The following is a 22,410-nucleotide window of genomic DNA, read 5'->3' on the forward strand; positions in this document are numbered from 1 at the left end:
ACCTGAAGACTAAAAAGAAGAAGAATATTATTCTTAGAGTTTCACTCACTCATCAAACATTTGATAAGAGATTAATTTTGACGTGAATATATGTAAAGTCTTCATGTAATAAAAAAATTATTATTTTAGCAACGCACATCCAAGTATATAATTTTAACTTATTATTATTTATTACTACTGTAGTATAATTTAAATTCAAAAATTGATCTTTGTTGCAAGTGTTAAAGAACTCTCTTAGAACTACTATCAGCATAAACACATGTATACAAAATCAATAACTTCTATCATGGCTCTCAAATTTCACAATTATGTCCCATTGATGAATAAAGTTCATATCTATGATAAATGTTTTCAATTGAATTTTTCCCAAGTCCATCGCCCACCCTAAGGAGGAGGTAGAGAACATGCAAAAATATTGTTTTCTTTTTCTTTTTCATTATGATGCACACAACAAACAAGTGCATTCACCTGAGCCACATGAAGATACAGATGCACTCCAGAATGAGAAGCTTTCAAACCCAAGAAAAGTAACTTCCAATTTAAGTTTATTGCTAACAACATATGCTATGATATCACGATTTTAATGTTTATGATTTAATATCACAACTATAATTTTTTGAAAGAAACATATTTAAAAAAATGAATAAAATTTAGGATAATAAATATATAATCTGCATATTAAAAAATTATAATCCAAAATATAAATAAAGTTTACATGTTTCCTAGGATAAATTTATTTAATAGAGAATAAACAAGAATTTAAATAAGTAGGTATTCTTTATAAATAAGGACAAATAAACTTATTTGATAGAGAATAAATAAGAATTTAACATAAATAGATAGATATTATTTATAAGTAAAGATACACATATTGCCCGAAATAGGATACAAATATTTTGTTTGAAATAAATTTTTTAATAAAGAGTAATTGAAAATATTTATATATGTTTTTAAATATTCATATATATATATATATATATATATATATATATATATATATATATATTTCCAAAATAGGGAGCACATATTCAAATTAAGAAGAAATTAAATCTTAAGCATTTATTTTAATCTATGAATTATTTAAGTCTCTCATCTCTTACAATATTCATCTCCTCCCAACAAAATCAATATTTTTACTATAATTTTTAGGAATTGGTTTAACCTCAAAACTAATGGCTATAAAAACTAGTTTTAAAATTTTAATAATAAATATACAATTTATATTATATTTTAAAAAAAATGACCACATTCATCTTATAAATTCAGTCTTAAAAAATTATTTTATATTTATTTTTTAATTTTTTTATCTTCACCTTCTGATTCATTAAAAGAAGGAAGACTCTAACTAATCGAATGATAAAAAAAATTATTTTTGCCAAGATCCCAACAATTAAATTTATGCCAAATCAGTTGGTTATTTAATTTTTGAAGTTTGAAAACACCTTAACGACTAAAATAAAAATAAAATCCTAAAGTATCGGGGCCATGTATGTCATTTCAGTACTACAAAACCGAGTCCGTGTAGAAAACATGACCGTTGGGATTCAAATTCAAAGGTTGTGCTAAACCGGCTACTAGAAGAGAAAAATCAAAACCAAAAAAGCAAAACTAAAATCTGGGAAGCGAGAAGGAAGAAGCCATGAGAACCGTTTTTCTGCAATCGAAGTCAAAATCCAGCACACCATCATCGGATGAAGATAACAACAGCTGCTACTTCCCCGGTTGCAAGAAAGATGCAAATTGCAACTGCGAAATGTGTTTGGCCAGCATCAATGCCACCCTCGATCTCATGCCCAACAGCGTCCACAAAAGCACCCTCACCAAGCTCTCTGCTTCCAAACCCAACGTTGAGCGCACCCCAATTTCTTTTGATGCTTCTATTCTGTCCACACCCAGATCCAGTGAGTTTCAGCTATCTTCATCCACTCCTCTCTCCAACTCAAGAGCCAGATCAGACTTGAGCCAGAAAATGGAGAAGCACAAGAAGGGACAACAAGCCTCTGGTTTCAGTTTCTTGAGGTTGATGCTCTTTTTTGGATTCTTCTTGTCTGCGGACCTTGTTTTTCCCTTGGTGGTTTCTGGGGTTCTTCAGCCTGCTTTGTCACCGGATGCGGTAAAAAGGGTCGGTGAGAAATGTAGCCTTGTGCGTGATTTGAATGGAAAGTTGAGGCTTTTGCAGAAAGAGTTGGCAACTGTTGTCGGGGAAGTTTCAAATTGCAGCTTCACTGATACCTTGTGGGAAATCAGCCAGGTATTGTATTACTCTTTAAGAAAAGTTAGTTTCTTTATGCATGCTTTTATTGATACTTGGGCAAAATGTACTTCAGCTTGGTTAAAATTGGTTTTAATCTCTGTACTATAGAATGGTGGTGGTTTTAGTCATCATATTTCTAAAATGTGGTGAGTTTCATTCTTGACCTAACACTTCATTTTGACTTTACTAGGGACTAAATCTATCACATTTCATAAAATCTATGGACTAAAACTATTTTTGTCTAAATTTTAAGGGACTTAAAATAGATTTTACCTTTGATTTTTTCAACAGTCAATAAGAATGTGGTGCTGACAAAAAACAGCCAAAATTTTGTATAGGATGGTTTGCTATTGAATTCAAGGTGCACACTGTACAAATCAGCAATAGAAGAGGTAACAATCTGGGGATGGCCTTTGCAAACAGCAGGATTGCTCACAAATGGGTTCTCTTCTCGAACATTCACTCTCTTATCAGGAAGAGTCACTCAGGTGAATTCTCTTCAATGTCTTGTTTTTTTCCTCAGTCATCGATTGTTGTTGTTGTTGACTAACTCTTAGTCATTGTCTATCTGTTTATAAAGTGGAATGGTGGACAAGTTGGCTATTTGATTCGGAGGGCTAATGCTTCATGGGTGCAACCAAAATGGGGTGCTTCCGCAGTGCAATTAGACCCCAACACTTGGGTTCTTGAATATCAGAGGAGTTATATTTTTGATGGTACGAGGTTGTATTCTGCAGCATTGGAGTTCCTCAAATATAGGATTTCAAGAATTGTTGCCAGGCTGAAGAAAGATTTCTGGCTGTTTGTCGCATTTGAAGATAAACAGTACAATGGATTCACAGTAAACAATGGACCTCAAATCCCAACTTGAACGAATGGTAGATTTTGGAGTTAATCTTGCTCAATCAGCATATTCCTGCCCTCATCTCTTGTGAGGAGCTCCATTTTCTTTTGTTTAGGTTCTCTAGTTGGATTTATCCTTTAATTTTGGATATTTATTTGTATAGGATTTGACTATCCGAATTTGACCTGCCATGCTATAATACATTTGAATATACAAGTAAATGTGATTGACTTTTCCATTATGAAACAAATAGAAAGGTTGGACCTTTGAGAACAAGCAACAAGAAACATCAAAGTTGTTTCTTGGTGCACCTCCTTAAGATTTTAGTCGTTGAATATGTTAGATAATAAATTAATGACAGGACTTGATGAAGTTAATGTTTGACTTGTATTATAACTCCACCTTTCCAGCGCTGATCTTGTTTAAAAGTTTTCATTTTGTTTCCCTTTTTATGCTCTACTGTAAATGGCATATTTAATCTACTGAAATGTAGTGCCTAGCATTTCTCTTCCGCTTAAGTCTTAATATCTTTTCTACAACAAAACTTGGTGGAACCAGAAAATTTGTGAACACTATTTCGAAGAGCAAAAGCATTTGATCGTACTGGACCAATATATCAAATTTTGTCTTGGTATCAAAACCTGTTTTTATCTGCATATATTTGATTCCATTTAGCTGAGACAAGCACACCAAGGCACCAACATGAGCCAAGCATAAATGACACTCAGCATTCTGCTCTTATTAGGCATCACTATTTCGTGCAGTTACTTTTCATTGAACTTCTTAAACTGTTTGGTCGCTTATAAAGCGAGTTTCTTAAACCATTCCTAGTTTAGCATACCCTGTAAGCATTGCACTGGATGAACTTTTTTAATGGTCCACAATTAAGCATTCACTACAATTAGCATACACGTTAACTAGAGCACTCAGAAAATTACCACAGGCAGAAAGTACATCACAAACTAATACTCCTGTATCGCTAATTACAACTTGATAATTACAGATCAAGGTAGAAGAAACACCAAAATACCAAAGCTAAATTTTGCATAAATAGTAGATAAATTTAAATAGATTTTCAAATTTCCTATATATAAATAATTATCAAACTATCAACATATTTTATTTATTGCCAAATAAAACAACTCTGCTACTAGTATCAGGTCAATATTTTTTTTTATTTACATATAAAAAATATTGATATATTTAGTAATTTATAAACTTTATAATACTCTTAGTTATAAATATGTGTATATAAAATGTAGGTGCAAAACTAATTTACGCTAAAATAATATGTATAGGATCTTTAATAAATATGTTAATTTTTTCTTTGCTTTCTAATCATTTACTATTTTGTTTTTGCTCCTGATAAAATAAAAATATCATTTTTTATCTTTAGTCCTTAATAAATTAACAAATTTTTTATTTTATCTCTGATAGTCCATTTGGAAAAGGCTACTAACAAATTAAAAAAATTATAAGGAAACAAATACAATTTTTTTAAAATTTATTATGGACTAAAAAAAGTGTTAAAATTTTTTAAAAATTATTTATTACAAACTCAATGTAAAAACAATTATCAAGAAAACAAATAATATAAGTATTTATTAGGGATAAAAATATACTTTACTCATTAATAAATATCGTGAGCATTTAAATAAATTTGTTAAGCTAATATAAAACATTAGCAATGTATAGTACTTTAGAGCATCAAAGATCTTGTGCTCAAGATTTGGTCTTGTAGAGATCTTACAATAAAGGTAGCGCATATATCTTCCTGATGAAGAATGGATTCTTGTATAAGAATGAGAACCCTGAAGATCTCTGCACAATGTTAAAAAAAATAAACAATTATAAATAAAACCAACAATGAACCCGTAGGAAAAAAAACAATAAAAAAAAATAAAAAAAACAAGAATGAAAATACAAAAACAAAAGAAGAAGTAAAGAAAACACCTTCCTTACTTGGACGTTGGGCGTCGCGGTGGCAAAAGGAGAAAGAAGGGGGAGGGAGAGGGAGAAAGTGGAACATGGGAAGGAGACAGTGGAGTGTGGGAGATGAAGAGACAGGGAGGAGGAGGAGGAAGTGAAAAAAAAAAAAATAAGTAGGGAGGGAGGAGGAAAAAGTGAAAAAAGATCTAAGTAGGGAAAGGAGATACTAGAGCATGACAAATACAATAAATACCTGATCAAAATACTAAAATTTTAATCTTTTTAAATTTTTTTTATCAAAATATCTTATTTAATTGAAAAGTAATTAAAATACTTAAAAAAATTAAATTATCCTATTAAATTTCTCCATCCACACATACTCTTACTTTTAAAGTAAACATGAGGGAAATGCTGAATGAAGTGACTATGGTAAACGGAGTCTATTTATAAGCTTATCATTTAGATTAAGATAAACTTACGCTTATCGCCTTAACCCATTTAAACATCTACCTCAAATAAAAGAGGATTCAGAAGCACGGCCAGCAGTTATTTATTGCAAATGCGTGAATCAAGTGTTTTACCTATAGACAAGGAAATCAAGGCTAATAGATGAGGCGTATTTCTTGTAACATCAACGAGTAGTCCGCTCCAAAAATGTAGCTTTTTTTTGTTCTACCCACTTCCCCTACATGTTTTTTAGCTTTCATTCCTCCATAAAGCCCATTTCTCTTTACTACTTTCACTGCATATTCGTTTTTGTGAATTTAGTGTCAATGAGTGCCCATGCTCTTGTTGTATCAAAATTTTTATATATACCCCTTATGATTGCTAACATAGTTTTTCATATTGTGACCGGCATTTCATGATTATGACTTCCAAGAGCACGAATAAGTCGTTTCTTGACTCGGTTTCAGTTGGTGTTTATAACTTTGACATAAACTCTTTTACACTTTGGGCGAATGTTGAGTTATTTTTTTCCCGTCTTTCAATTGTAGTGTTGGTACTCTTAAAATGATTTGAAAGGGTACTGGAAAAAAAGATCTTAGTATTCCTTTAAAATGCTGCTGTTTAGAAACATATATGGAAAGTTCGTTGAAACTATTTTTGGGCGTGCTTACCTGCATTGTCACCAAATATCCGTCTTTTTTCTTAGAAAAGGTTGACTACTCAAGAAAAAAATACTCTTCTATTTTGCGTATTTAAGTTGCCAAGTAATTTGCCAAGCCAGACCTTTCTCTTCCCTAAGAGGCACATGGAGTGTTGCCAAAAATTCTGTTCCACACCATGGTGCATCACAACTTGGACTCCAAGCCATCTGTAACATAGTTTCCAGTGCTTATCAGAAACCCAGCAAGTAAAGAAAAAGATGCTGGGCTGATTCGTCCACCAGTCCACATAGTGGGCAACTATAATCATTAGGGCCATCAAGGCACATCCTTAGATTCATGTGTGCATTCAAATTGTACTTGCATTAGGGCCATCAAAAGAACTACCCTCAGATTTGTTGTATTTGTCATCGTTAAAGACTCAAGCACAGGTTGCATTTAGAATCACTAAGGCACAATGCATTTCGTCCCAGTTTAAAAATATGACAGACCTTCAAGGCACATGCGTAGATTCATGTTTCCATTCACATTGTAATAAATTTTGGCATAATCAAGGCTTGAACCAACCATCCTCATTCAACACAATGAATCAAAAACTGCATTTAGGATCATAAAGGGCCGAACATCCCATCAGGATTATAAAACTGCAATTGAATTCAGGGTCATCAAGGCTTCATCCTGCTTTAAAATTATTGCCATTAAGTTGTCATCGAGGGTCATTCCCGCTTTAAAATTATGAATAAAAAAAAATCATATTGTAGTTGCCATCAGGCTAGGGTCACCGAGGATCGGTCTGAATCCATAACGAATTTAAGATTACGCAATAAAGAATTCATATTATAGAGGCCGGGCTTTTTTTTTTTTTTTTTTTTTTCCAAAACAGTGTCATTTAAGTTTTTCTTTTTACTGAATGAATTTCATTTTAGTTGCAATATTTTTTATTTTTTTTTTGCATTTGGCATATATGTATTATATATGTGTATGTTTACTTATTTTGATTTGCCAAATATTTTTGCCTCATACTTCTTTATTTACCAAGTTATTCAACAAATAAATTTATTTAAAATAAATATATTACTATGAATAGATTGTTTGACAACTTACTCAACTATTAAAATCTATTAAATTATTTAATTTAAAAAATTAAAATAAAATATGTATAATAATATTTAAGTATTACTTATCTGTTTTATTCTATTTCACGATAAAATATTTTATTCTCTTACGAAGCCGACGGCTACATTGGCCAACCTAATATCAAATTAGTACCAATAGATTAATTGATTTTAATAGAAATTATTTTAATATTTGATGGTTAATTAAATTAGAGAATTTAATATGATCAAATGATTAATTGATTTCAAAAGGTAGAATATTATTATATTTTTGCTAACACTCAAAGTATAAATAATATGAAAGATTTGATGAAAGAAGAAACAAACATGTATGATTTTGTATTTAGAATTTGGGTTGAAAAGACGATTAGATACAAGTTTGAATTGACAATTGTTATTTTAATTTTAATTGTTAAATGGTTAGCAATAAAAGGTAACAAGAAATTGTTAATTGTTAAAAAGAATACTATCAATAATGATTTGATGAATCGGTCTCAATCTCACTTCTTTATTCTTATTTTTTCATCAAAGCTATTGACGAATAGAGGTTACTCTCGGTGGCGTGAATACACGTAGAGTCTGAAAAAAATTTCTTGCTTCTAAGAGTTCATAATCACGTACACTTTTTATATGTCAACTGTTCATCATCACTTTTTATATGCCAATTCCTTTAAAATGTTGCAATGCCCCATCATCATTCCAGGCGACTATGAATTTGATATTCCAACCTTACTTGTGGCACTTCATCATCGTCTTCTTCGACGATATCCTCATTTACAGCGCCTCCATGGATGAACACTTGCAACATCTGGAAACCGCCTTCCAGGTATTATTGGCCCATCAATTTGCTTTAAAGCTCTCTAAGTGTTTCTTTGCGCAGTAGCAGGTGGAATACTGAGGCCATTTGGTCTCCACTAAGGGTGTCGAACCATTAGCAGAGAAGGTGGAAGTCGTGCGTCAATGGCCACCTCCACGCACGACCAAGACCTTACATAGCTTCCTTGGGCTCGCCGAATTCTATAGACGCTTCATTAAGGGGTACGCCACCATTGCTGCCCCCCTCGTGAAGGCCACCACTATAGACCCGTTCCAATGGATTGATGAAACACAAGTTGCCTTTGATCAATTGAAGCTTGCTCTGTCCTCGGCCCCTGTCTTGGCTCTTCCAGACTTTTAGAGCCATTCACAATTGAGATGGACGCGTCTGGAGTAGGCATGGGTGTCGTGCTCTCGCAGAAGGGTCACCCAATTGCGTATTTCAGCAAGCCTTTTAGTCCCAAGCTACTCAGATCATCAACTTACGTCAGAGAATTGTTTGCTATCACGGCGGCCATTAGGCGGTGGAGACAATATTTACTGGGCCACCGTTTTATCATCATTACTGATCATCGAAGCTTGAAGGAGCTCCTGACTCAAGTGGTGCAGACACCAGAACAGCATATGTATCTCGTGAGGTTGATGGGGTATGATTATGAGATACACTATCGCTCCGGTGCCGCCAATCAGGCAACAGATTCCCTCTCCCGCATTCCAAAATTTGAATCTTCTATCGCTCTGATGCTTTCAGTACCCAGCCTTTCCTTCATGGACGAGCTTCGCACTCAGCTCCACCGACACCCTGATTACATTCGCCGCCACCGTGACATTGTCAACAACCCCGCCAACCACCCAGGGTTCTTCGTTGTCAACAACCTCATTCTCTACCGCCACCGCATATGGCTGCCCCGCGATGTCCCAATCATTTCTACCCTCCTAACTGAATATCATACTACTCCCACTGGGGGTCACTCTGGCGTAGCAAAGACAATTGCTCGAGTTTCTGAAAATTTTTATTGGCTCGGCCTTCGTGATGATGTGGTCACCTTCGTGTCCAATTGTTTTGATTGTCAATCCACCAAATACGAAGCGAAGAAGTTTGCAGGTCTCCTATGTCCACTTCCAGTTCCCCATCGTCCCTGGGAGGACCTATCCTTGGATTTTATCCTTGGGTTGCCTGAGTATAAAGGCCACACGGTTATACTGGTCGTCGTTGACTGATTTTCTATAGGAGTCCATCTGGGCATGCTTCCCATTACGCATACGGCCTTCATGGTGGCCACCTTGTTCTTAGAAATGGTCGTCAAGATTCATGGAGTTCCCCAGAGCTTGGTCTCCGACAGGGACCCCTTATTCCTCAGCAAGTTCTGGCAGGAGCTCTTCCGGCGTAGTGGCACTCACCTTCGCATGAGCTCTGCCTATCACCCCCAGAGTGATGGGCAGACTGAGGTCATCAATCACGTCATTGAGCAATACTTGTGCTCGTTCGTTCACCGTCATCCTCGAGCTTGGGGCAAACTTCTTCCTTGGGCTGAATGGTCTCATAACACCTCTTGGAACTCTGCTACCGGCGCCACTCCTTACGAAATCACATTTGGTCGCAAGCCATTTAATTTCCCGGATTATCTTGCTGGCACTTCTAGTAATGACGCCATTGACACCATGTTCAATGAACGCGAGGAAACCTTTCTGATGATTCGCAAGAAGTTGCTCAAGGCCCAGGAAACTATGAAGAGAAAAGCTGATGCCCACCGACGGGAAGTAACCTTCTTACCGGGACAATGGGTTCTGCTCCGACTTCGCCCTCATCATCAGGTCTCTGCCCGAGAACATCCTCATATTTTTGGGAAATTAGCAAAGCGCTTCTATGGACCATTTCAGTTCACGGAAGCCATTGGTAAGGTCGCTTATCGGTTGCAATTGCCTCCCGGAGCCAAAATACACCCTATCTTCCACTGCTCGATGCTGAAACCATTTAATGGTGATCCTGGTGGCCCTGACATACCTCCTCTGCCCTCTCACTTCTACAATGACCAACCTATCATTCAACCCGCGACAATTTTGGATTCCTGACAAACATTTGCTGCCACCTGGGAGGTTCTCGTCCAATGGCAGGGGCTTTCTCCTGATGAAACCTCTTGGGAGGACTGGTCAACCTTGCGCCAAGACTATCACCTTGAGGACAGGGTGCTTTCCCAAGGGCCCAAGGGTGATACAGGGAAGAAGATAACAGAGACAAGTAGCAACACAGGGCAACCTATAATAGAGGCAAGCAATGAACACGAGGAGGTGCAACAAGCAAAGTAGTCCAAAGAGCAAAAGCCCAAAAGGAAAGTAGCAAAGCCAGCATACCTTAGAGATTATGTCTGAAGGAGTGGGATAAGCCCATAGGATGTTCGTTAGAGCCATTCATGCACGTGGGAGACAATGTTAACAAACTTTATCCTGAATATTCCAAAGGGATAGCAATTCTATTAGCTGAATTAGTATAAATAAGTGTAATTGAATATACAAAAACATGAATGAAATGATCTTTTTCTTATCTTAATTCTTCTCTCGGAGGTCCTGGTCCTCGAAACCAGAACTTCTTCTTCTTGCTTGTATCAACTATATAGTGACAATGGTAGCAACTAGCAAGTTCATTAAACTTAGACCTTTCCTTCAAAAACAAGGAATTCCATACACTCCCCAACATAATGGCCTTTCCCGAACACAAGCATCGCCACCTTGTTGAAACCGCACGTACCCTCTTTCATCATGTATCACTACCGATAACCTTTTGGTCATATGCCTTGTAAATTGCTGCTTACTTAATAAATCATATGCCCACACCGGTCCTCAAAATGAAGTCACCCTTTGAAATTCTATTTACTCAAAATTACGTGTTTTTTTTTTTCTTTGTTTTCATAGCTTGCCCCGTATAACACAAATAAACTTTTGTTCAAATCTCAACCTTGTGTCTTTATTAGATATATAGCCGCACACATAGTGCCTATTTTTGTTTCCATCCACCCTCTCAAAAGATTTACACGTCCCGTCATGTTTATTTTGTGGAAACCATCTTTCCGTATTCCACCGAAACCACCGCTTCAAATTCTGTCACCCCAAACTCTCGTGCAACAGTTTCCGTAACCAACCCCCTCAATATTCGGCAATCACCCTCAATTATCCATAACCATGCGGATCAATAATTTCTTCCATTTTCTATATAATGGACAGGTCTGAGACTTCAGTTTTCTAATGATTCTGGTACTTATTTATGATGAATATTACTCTTGTACATTGAATTTCAAGTCGCAGTCACTTTATATCTTTTGTGTATAAGTAAATTAAATATTGCTCGTGAATCGACCAAGGCACCGAGCTACATGTTTTCTAGAGTTCTGTCTTTATATTCTTATTTAGTATCCTCTCTAATTAATGCGTGTTGTGTTCTAACATTTTGTAGTATGAGTCCCTCTTATGCTATTCAATAGATATCAAAGCTGATTTCTTTTAGCTTATGGAAGATAATCATTATTGCTGACAAAATAGTGTGTATTTAGATTAAAGTTGGGAGAACTTAAAAGTATTTTTACTCTCAAAGCAACACTTTTTTTCTTCTTCAATTAGTGCATTAAAATTCATTATAGTGTATTGGAATTTGCAAAAGTAATTTTCAAACATTAATCCAAACATATCAGTTGGTTGAAAATTGTTTTTTTTTTAAAGAAGGAAAAAAAAACAATTTTTGTTTTTGTTACTCTCTCAATATATAATCGCAATTTCTTTATGGAAGCAAGTTGGGAATTCAGTAAAGTATTTTGAATCAACCTTTCAGCTGGTAAAATAAATCATCCATTGATTTTATGTATTGTGGAGAGAGGGTGTACATCCATTGATTCTTGTGAAGTTCACATTCTAACACTGGAAGGGAGGAGATTACAGGAAGAGTTAGCAAATAAGTGCAATAAGCTCCAATTAGTATCCCTCGTTGGTCTGATATTTAATGAATTTTTGTTGTTTGTGCAATAAGCTCCGGTTAGCATCCCTCAATAGGCACTTAAGGTAAACCAAATGCTTTATTTATTTATTTATCTATCTTTCCGTCATTTGTTAGTTTTCATTAGTGGGTGAGTGGGAGAGATTCTAATCTACGATCTCTTCTTTCCCTTCTTTCTTCAATTACCAAACTAACCTTGTAACTTCTTAAACCAAATGCTTTCTGTTGGGAGGGATATCTGGCACACAAGTCAGCCCAGGTTTTCTGTCTAAACGGAAGTAGCACCAATTATGTATGAAAAATAGTTGCTTGTTTAAGTGAGTGTGACCCTGTTGCAATTAATATCAACAAATGAAAGTTAGTAATCTATAACTTAAGGTTTCTTTAAACATTTCTATGATTTTTTTTTAATTTTATAATGCTAAAGATAAATTACTCATACATATTCCTTGTAAAACACTCATAAAGCCAATGAGGATTAGATAAATCAAAGGTGTACGTGTGAGAGGAAGAAGGAGCAGAAGACGCAAGGAAAGGAGTGGAAGAGGATATGCAGTAGTAAGAACTTAGAAAAGAGGATAAAAGCAAGCATTAGAGAGGTCGTTTAGGAAGGCAATACTAATGAGGTAGTGCGTGGTGAATATGAGAGTAGGGGAGAGGCATAAAAGGTGGGTAAGGAAAATAGTGAAGAAAAAGATGAGGCAACAAGAAAAAAGAAAAAAAAAACAGAGAGGAAGAAAATGTTAGCCAATTTAGCATTTAATAATTGTGTTAAAATCATTCACTTTCGAAAGAATAAGACTCAAACTAAATAAAAATATTTAAAGACTAGAACTAAATTTCAATATATTTACGGCAATAAGAAAACATAGGTAGAAAATAAGATAATACTAAAGGACCAAATGCTTAAATAAAGAGTTTTATTGTTCGTATTAATTCTACTCAACTTGAACAAATTGCTTATACAAGATACATTTCATTATGTTAAAAAAAAGACATACGGATTAAGATACATATGACAACAATGAATTAAATTATTGTTAGTTACTTCAATGTTGATGATGATCTTATTTAATTTGATTAAGATTATTTTTATTAGAATATATTTGTGATCTATTAAAACAAATATATGTTCTTACCATGTTCACTAGTTAAGTAGTTCAATTTTCATCTTCTTCTAGTGTTGGTATGATCTCTTATCTTTCTTTTTTATGCAAGGTAACAATACCTACAAAAACGACTTTGACGATCAAATTAACTAAGTTCGAGGTACTCGTGTGTTTGAGGATGAGTAAAATGTATCTTTCGTCTAAAATTCTCTTGTGTATGTATATGTATCAAGTGAAAAGAAAGATACATTTCATTAACTACTTTATCCTAGTTCGCGTGTGTTTTCGTCATGTAGATAGTGTCTAGATGTGTCTGACTATGAGACACGTGAATATAGGATATGTCCAACTAGGTATTGAGCTTATGGTTTATTGAGTATACATCAAATTTATTATTTTTAAGATACAAAAGTAGTCCTCCAAACTCTATAATTAATATGAACTAGAGAAATTAATATATCTATTAAATATACACCAAACTTATGACCTATAGGATGCAGTATATATTATTACGGCAGATATCATCGTTGAGCATAATGCCTTCATGTTTAGTTAAGCATTTTTTTCCAAGAATAAAAGTAAAATGTATTTTAGTAGTTATCATCTCATATTGCATTCATTAACTTGAGTTCAATACCTTGGCTTTAATTAATTGTTGTGAAGTTTTCGATCCTCTTCTTGCTGCTCGTGGGAAGGAGTCCAAAGTCGATCAGATCGAAGCTCTCCATGTCCCAAGGTTGGCTTGTACAATGATCCCATAGTGTTAACTAAAATGTGGTGCTAACTTCATTGTGATAGATTAAACAAAATACATTTTTATGCATTTACGCAACAATTTAAACTTTTGCAATATAACGTGATATTATAAACTTTTTACATGATATTTTTATAAAAAAAACTATATTATTTATATCATTTTTTTATCACTCGTTATTTCTGTAACTTTTTTTTCTTTATACATGCAGCTAAAACTTCTTAATGAAAGTGAAAAAAATATTTTTAAAAGTCAATTTTCATTTCTTTTTTCTTCTATACGCCATTATCTATATATTTTTTTTATCCCTCCTGCTATTGCTAAAGACTAAACATACATACCGTAAAGAAAAGAAAAATGGGTTCCTCTTGTTCCTACCCAACAGGCATTGCGGCCCCTGTAATGGATTCTCTACATAGATTTCAGTGTGAGAAGGCTAGCTAGTCCACCGAGTTTCTCCAGCAATGATGGCAATGCATTGAACTGATGCAAGAATACTGGCAATGACGACTATGTGGAATTGACGTCAAAAGTTCAGTTCATTGAGACGTTTGATGTTACATTACATTACGTGCTCAACTTTTGTAATGAGAAGAATTGATTCCAATGCCCTAGATCATGTGTTGTCAAATGGACTTCTCAGTTACGCGAGTAGGTCCCATTAACTCTATGTATAAAATGAGATGCGTCAATAATTAATTTCCTTTTTCTTTTTCTTTTTATTTGAGATCACTTTGCTTAATCAGAAACCTAATTTAATCTAAACTCTTCAATCTAATTCCACTAATAGTATATATAATTAAACTCATTAATAAAATATACTTAATGTTGTTTACCTAATGAACTCATTCACATAATAATCTTTATTTAATTGCGGGTATTTTGACAGACTTTTTTTATATATCAAAATTTAATGAATGATAAAAAAAATTTAAGAAAAGTTTTTTTAATTGAAAAGTATATAATTAAATGATGTCAATTAAATTTTTTAATTAGGGTGGATTAATTTTTTATGGACATTAATTATTAACTAGTATCTTTAAGAGATTAATTAAAAATAATAAATAATTCTTTATCAAAAATAACAATGTAATTTCAGGTTGGCAACATTTTTTTATAAAAAAAATATTTTTAATTTCTTAAGAAGAGTTATTTTTATAAAATCAAATGATAATTCACAAAGAGTCGAAAACAAGAAGAAGAAAAAAAGATGAAGGATTAAAAGATGCAATAACAAAAACTTTGTTCGGAGTTTTCTTAGAATTATACAAGCTTTGAAATGAGAATCAAATCATCACCATATGGAGAAGATTTGAGAACCGGTCTCCGTTCAAGATCAATAATTTCTTGGAAATTTTGAGAACATCCTCTTTTTCTTCTCATTATGACTTTATATTACCTTTTAACGATCACCCCCACTATAACCCACGTTCCCTTATATATTCACACAACTATACAAGTCTATAAGATTATGACCCACGTGGTCTTATATTCACCCAAAACCCCTATCTTGTAATAATAATTTAATTGCTTAATTTTTAATTTAAATTTTACTAACTTTTTAGTGGTGTAAATTTTAAGCACTAATGTCATTCCAATAATTTTAAGTAGTGAATTTCCAAATGATTACGTTCACTTTTTTCGGAAATGACACGTGTCTACAATCATTTTAAAATTAAAGAAAGATGAATCACGAATTGACAAAAGAAAATATCAAACAAAACTAATGATCTTTTATCCTTTGTACTTTTTATAAAGAAATATTGCACAGTTATGCTTACATTGCATAATGGATAGCTTTTGTCCATCTCTCAAAGACTATGAAAATACCCATCCACGTATCATGAACATACTAAAAATGTCTTCTTTACTCTCTTTTTTTCTAGGAAGGTTCGTGGCAACTTCATTCATTCTTTATCTTTACACATGACACAAGAAACAAAAAATCTAAATACTTTATCCCCCTAATTTTCTGAAAGTGAAGAAAGAAAATTCAACAATAACATATTTTATGTATTGAAAAGGACTGGAAAATAAATTTTAACTCTGAAAGAAAGAAACGAGGAAGGTAATTAAGTGATACACGCTAAGTGATTAATGTATTAAAGTTAATATTTAAATATTATCTGATTTGATTTTTTTTTAAAAAAAATTAATCATATTTTATTTATTTTTTAATCGAACTCTAGATTAATTAGAGTTTATTTTCATGATAAACAGAAAGATTAAGAAAAAAAAATTAGGAAATAAAATAGTGAGAAATATGGTAAATAATCAATTAATTATATTATTATAAAAATTATCATGTAAGTATATCATATGATTTAATACATCTATTTTTTGGTTAAATTTTTTAAAATAATTTTGTTTTATTTTTTGATTTATAAAATACAGCAGAAGCTAATCAAGGTGTTGCTCCAGCCTCCGTAAGCCATCTGCTCTTAGTTGAAGCCTTCCGCACTATGTTTTTGCGTGATTAGTTTTCCCTTCTGTTTTGTTTTTTTTATCTTATGTAACAAAAAGAAAATACTAAAGCAAGAAAATGTTCTATAAAATGGTAAAAAAATGCCTTTATTAAAAAAATTTCCCGGTAATAATGTTCTATAAAAGGTTGGCTTTTTGTAAGTAGCGATTGAACATCTCAATGAGTAAGAGGGAATGCTCCTTCATGGAAACACTCAAATGCCCAAGTCAAGAGATAGTTTAACAAAATAACAATAAATAATTTTTTAAGTTCATATCAATGGTGGTGAATTTTAAGTTTTTTTCAATCACAATTTCATAAACTAGTGGGATCAAATATATTTTAATAACAAAATAACATAATATTAAAAGAAATAATTTTGTAATCACTTATACATATACATAATTCATAATGAATATTGAAAACAATATAATATGTCAATCAAAATATGTAACTTATCCTAAAAAAATGTAATTTTATTTACAATATTATAGAATATATTTAATTTTTTATGACAGAAATAACTAATTAATCAAAATCAATAAAAAATTAAATCATTTAATTTTAATTAATATTTTTTTCGTTCTTATATAGGAAACAAATATATAATTCATTAAAACTAATAAAATTAATTTATTTTAATTAATATTGTCATAGGTTTAAATTATATTCCAAAAATACTAATAAATTATTTGGTTTAGGTAATGATTATATATAATAACACTGCTCATAATCCAAGAAATAAGTTTTTAATAAATTAGTATGAGTTAGTTAATAGTTCAATAGATGTATTCACTTCATGTGAAATGAATGATATTTTATTAATAGACTTTACAATAACTTCAAATGATATTTTATTAATAGACTTTACAATAACTTAGGGATATAAAAAAGTTAACAATTAATACATTTATTTCTTTTTCTTTTGAGAAAAAAATTTAGATAAATTAGACTTGGGACTCACAATGACTTATATAAACGAACATAAACAATAAACAATAATATCATAAAATTTATTTTTATTGCAAAAGTATCAATAAAATTAAATAATTTAAGTAACAACGTATTTAATGACATTAACTTAATTATTTCTAATTCCAATCAACAAATTTTCTCACCAGTGTCTCTCATAAAAAAAAAATTGATCTAATATCTAGTCATTCAAAATAGATTTCACAATAAAATTATATAAATATAGTATTTTTTATATATATAGACCCCATTTAACGCAATTACATACTATTAAGTAGTAATACATCTTAAAATAAATCAATATTTCTTATAATCAAAATTAAAAATACTCCTAGTTTTTTTTGGGTACAAGATACTCCTAGTTTATAACACTCCACCATTTATTTGGACAAAAAACTCCCCATTTATTAAATCATAACAATTGAACAATTTGAGATTTTGCACCCACAGCATCTTGAATTTCAGAACAGTATTGCATTATTGTGTTGTGGGCATGTGTGTATGAGGAGCTCTAGAATTTTCAGTGTTGTTCCAATAGTTTCTTTTTGTTTTTGGCAAGGAGTTTTGTTTCTTAGCTCCTTTTTAATGTTAATAATTGAGGGGAGACAAATTTAGTAAATTAAAAGAAGCACAAGGGCAACACAGTAACATCAAATCCAAAGCATCCTCTCTTCTTTTATCCGCTCACACATTTCAATTCATCAATCAATTTGCAGCATCCTAATCTCGCTCAGATTTTCTCCAGAAAAGGGAAAATAAATAAAAAAGAGAATAATAATAATATCTTTTGTAATTCGCAAAACGTGATCGACGCTGGCGCAAATTGAAATTAGGAATTAGGGTTAGGGTTTTCATTATCTTCGCCCGGAAAAGAAAGGGGGGAAGAAGAAAGAACCGTTCCTTTATGATCGAAAAGGTGCCTTTGGTCATCATCGCGGTGTTAATCTTGGTGGTGCAATCCTCTGCAGCGTTCCACGGTATAAACAGAATCATGAAGGTCCACCCTGTTCCTCGAAAACGCAACATCTCAATCCAATTTGGCGGCGACGGGGGCAACCCGATGTCGGAGGCTCAGGCGCTGTTGGGGATCGCCGGGAAGAAGCTCCGGCGACTACCGCACGTGTTCAGCTGCGTGCTGGAGCTGCCCTTCCGCTCCGACGCCGACGTTGCGGTGGAGGAAGCCCCCGACTGCTTCCGCTTTGTGGCGGAGACCGATGGAATCGGCGACGTGAGGGCGCACACGGTGGAAATCCACCCTGGCGTGACGAAGATCGTGGTGAGGGACGGCGGCTCGGTGGAGCTCTCGCTCGACCAGCTGGAGCTCGATATGTGGAGGTTCCGGTTGCCGGAATCGACTCGGCCGGAGCTCGCCAGCGCGGTGTTCGTCGACGGCGAGCTCATCGTCACGGTGCCGAAGGGGCACGAAGAGGAGAATGATGGGGATGGTGATAGAGGTATGGGTGGAGGTAGACTTGTGCTTGTACAGTAGTGATGAATGAATGAATGAGTGGGTGAGGTAATGAATGATTCTTTTGTTAACGCCTTGTGGCCTTTCCAAACGTGGCCTTGTTAGTATGTCGGTTAGATTTCAGGTTGTTGTTGGAACTAGTTTCTCTGTGAATTTTATTGTTGCTATTGTTCAGTCAGGAACAAAAATGTTTTATCTGGATTCTGGAGAATGGTTTATTCATCATGGCAATGGCAATGGCAATTATCCAAAATAGGTGTAACTGAGGCGTGTTTCGATTTTCATTTCTTCTCATTTTGTGTGTTTGCTCTTTTTTATTACACAACGTAGGTAACTCTGGATATGAAATTGATAAACATGTGGCAGTTGTGTGCCTTGTTGGCTTAAGGTGGCACATATCTTAGGGAGGAATCTTTTGTCTTGGGTCTGAAAGATTGTCTTGATGTTATATTAGTTTGGATTGTGGATGATTAGTGACATCAATTTAGTCCTAAAAGATGGAATGATATTAGTTCACACAATAAGAGAAAAAAATGACATCAATTAAGTCTCTTGATCACGTGGCTACTAAGGATGATTTTGGGGTTACTTTATTTGATTATGGGATCACATTATATCTCTCAAGGATCAAAGTAATGTCAACCCAGTCTTTTAGGAACTAAAATTAATGTTTACTCAGAACGTTGAAAATTGATATTTGAAGGGGGTAACCGTCTAACCGAGGCATTTAAAGTGTGACCTTTAAATGGGGGAAGAAATACAGAAAGAAGAGGAGGGAGGAATGGAGGAGGATATTCTGATATTTTTCTTCCTTCCAAATTGTTTGCTAAATCAACATATTCCTTTCAAATCTGTACTCTAAATTGTTTATTATCTTGAAAAGTATGTGGACCTACTCAAAGGGATCGGACTTTGCAAATTTGAGATTATCTGGGGGTGGGGGGCTCAAAGAAAAGCTTGGCTGATGTAACAAGTGATTGAGAGAAACAAAGGGAGATTTTTAAGTAGGAGGAAGGGAGTTTAGGGAATTTTTACACAAGAAAAAAGATTCCAGAAGAGAAGAGGCTAGCTGAAGTTGACAGAAAGCTAAAAGAGAGAGGGATAGAGAGAAAATCCTGGAATCCTTGTAGCTGGTATTCATTGACATTTGACACTGGTAGAAGGTTTTGTTAGGTAAAATTTCTATTTCATTTTTGTAAGAGAACTGAGCAGTTGGGATAATGTATTCATTGTTCAACTTCTACTTGCTACTTTTATGATTTTCCATGATTAGTTTATTTTTATTTTGGTCCTTTGAATTGGAAGTGGTTATTGAGGTTGTTTAATGGAGTTATATGCCTCTTTATTTACTTCATCTTCTTTTCATTGCACATGATGAGCCTTGTGATAAAATGCTTGAAATCCAAAGTTTCATATTTTCCTGTGACGGGATTGTAGGATGTTTGACAGGACTTTTCTTTTCTCATTTGTTCTCATGGAAGGATTGTAATGTATAGTGGTTTTATGAATCGTAATCATTTGATGAAAGACTTGGGTGGGGGGTATTTGCTCGGTGACGTCTCTTTTTTGCTGATGTTGCTCCTAAATATTCTTCTAATGACCTGTTTGGTTTTTCACTTGATCTGCTAAAATGATTTGCACTCTGTTGTTAAAAAGGAATGAACTTCTAATTCTTGATTTTATGTTATCTTGGTTGATAATGGTTGCCTGGTTGATACGAAGTATGGGCACTTTTAAATGGTAACTGTTCCTTGTTGGACACTTCCTAAGTTTAAATACTTTTGGTTAATTTTTATAATTTTTTACTTATTCTTTTTAATTTTCATATCAATATTGATTGGAATATCACAATCATTTGATAAATTTAGAATTTTAATATTTTTATAAGGACTTATACTCATTTTTAAAACATGAACTTTGTCTTGTAATTTAAATTTTTTATGTTACGTGAATGTTAAATTAATTGTATATGTTGTATCATAGCCGTGTTGTGTCCTATGATTGGTGTTGTGTTGTACTTGTGTTACGTGTGGTAACCATGCTTCCTTATATGGTTGTCTTTGTTCTGGCTTGTCCTATGTAAATTTCAAAGGATAATCATGTCTTTGGGGTTTATATCCAGACTGTGTGACTTGTTTTATTTAAAATTCAGTAATGGCATGTTACTTGGGAATAGTTGCAGATTTGTATAATACACAGGTTATTAGGACATAGGTGCGATTTTCTGCAAGTCGAGGGGTTGGGTTCAAATATGTTACTTTGGATACTGATAGTTGTGCAGTTTACCTATGTGAGGTGACAAAGATAACTTTTTGTTAATATATCTAAGATAGTTTATTGGCATTTGAACAAAGCAATCCAAGTCCCTATTAACTTGCATTTGAATCCCATCTCTTCTGCTAAAGTATATTATTTTATTCGCCCACTTTGTACTATTGAAACTACGTGAGAATCATGTTCTCTACTTACGTCTCGCCTTTTCCTATTTATCTCATTTTCTGGTTACTGGTAGATAGATGTTCTCGCCTTCTCGGTTGATTTTATTTTTTAAAAATAAAAAAAACTTCCCATCCAAGTTCTCGTCCCTTATATAGTGAGCTTGGCCGAATACTCCCTTTTATACTTTAATATGTAATTTAGGTATCTCATGCTGCAATACCAACATTCTGTTCCATGGTTAAGTACTTAAATACTCCACTGAGGTACCCCATATTATCCAAATACATATCATAGCACTGCTCCATGGTGGAAAGCCCTTGTGCTGATTGGTAAGCGTCCAAACACTAGGAGGATCCTCCTTTAAAAGTTAGCTGTTATAAAGGAAAACCAAGCTCTTAAATACTCTATCAAACATCTCATAACGTGAGACTTAGGAAATCCATAATATCCAAGTCCCTATCAGTATCTCACATTCTCACTTCAATTATTAATGACTATGAAATTAATATTTTTCTTAGAATATTTGTATTAGCATTTTCTTAACATATAAATAACTTGAATCATGGTAAAAGATATTCCAACTCTTTTAATAATTTTTTATCCTTTAGAGGGCGAGATTATTAACCAAGCTCATGTCTTCAATGCTGAAATACACTTACTGAAAATAAAGAATGATTTATTATTATTATTATTATTGAAGCTACTGGATGTGCGGGATGCGGTTGAAAACAAGAACTTTTATATCCATTCATACCAAAATGGTGGACAAAAGGAAAAGCCTAAAAGTAATTGGACTGATGATGATAAGAAAAGGCCCAATACAAATTGTAAGCTATAAAAACATTATAACTTTATGCATTAATTTTTTAGAATTTCAAATTATTAGACTGCTAAAAAAGAAGGATGCTTCACAAGTCGCCCATGAGAGTGCTAGTGAAGTCAAAAGAGCTAGATTGAATAATCTTATGATTACGAACTCTTTTATGAAATCTAATGGGAGTAAACGAGATATGCAAAAACACTTTACTCACATAATTAATCATCTTGCTTCATCGAGAAAGAACCTTACTAATGAGAAAATTATTTACAAAGTTTTAAGATGTCACCTTTGGTGATTGCAGTTGCAGAATTGGTAGCCTTAGGTGACTGCGGTTGGCA

At 33.5% G+C, this 22,410-nt stretch overlaps 2 protein-coding genes across 2 annotated transcripts; both read left to right on the plus strand.

Moving 5' to 3' along the window:
• Positions 1-1,526: 1,526 nt before the first annotated feature.
• Positions 1,527-3,475, plus strand: LOC114402715. The gene is made up of 3 exons (XM_028365374.1): positions 1,527-2,251; positions 2,593-2,742; positions 2,835-3,475. Exons 1-3 carry the CDS (start codon positions 1,640-1,642, stop codon positions 3,123-3,125), a joined length of 1,053 nt encoding a protein of 350 aa, XP_028221175.1. The 5' UTR covers positions 1,527-1,639; the 3' UTR covers positions 3,126-3,475.
• A 14,509-nt stretch (positions 3,476-17,984) lies between these two features.
• On the plus strand, positions 17,985-20,079 carry LOC114403606. Its single transcript, XM_028366643.1, has one exon. It carries the CDS (start codon positions 18,250-18,252, stop codon positions 18,832-18,834), a length of 585 nt encoding a protein of 194 aa, XP_028222444.1. The 5' UTR covers positions 17,985-18,249; the 3' UTR covers positions 18,835-20,079.
• Positions 20,080-22,410: the final 2,331 nt, after the last annotated feature.

Source organism: Glycine soja, chromosome 20, assembly GCF_004193775.1.
Source record: "Glycine soja cultivar W05 chromosome 20, ASM419377v2, whole genome shotgun sequence".
In the NCBI taxonomy this organism is placed as follows: domain Eukaryota; kingdom Viridiplantae; phylum Streptophyta; class Magnoliopsida; order Fabales; family Fabaceae; genus Glycine; species Glycine soja.

Excerpts from the sequence above, each read along its gene's own strand:
- LOC114403606 (XM_028366643.1), top strand. The coding sequence starts at position 18,250 with ATGATCGAAAAGGTGCCTTTGGTCATCATCGCGGTGTTAATCTTGGTG.
- LOC114402715 (XM_028365374.1), top strand. The coding sequence starts at position 1,640 with ATGAGAACCGTTTTTCTGCAATCGAAGTCAAAATCCAGCACACCATCA. Across the intron at positions 2,252-2,592 it reads CCTTGTGGGAAATCAGCCAG|GATGGTTTGCTATTGAATTC; the intron begins GTATTGTATTAC and ends AATTTTGTATAG. Across the intron at positions 2,743-2,834 it reads TATCAGGAAGAGTCACTCAG|TGGAATGGTGGACAAGTTGG; the intron begins GTGAATTCTCTT and ends CTGTTTATAAAG.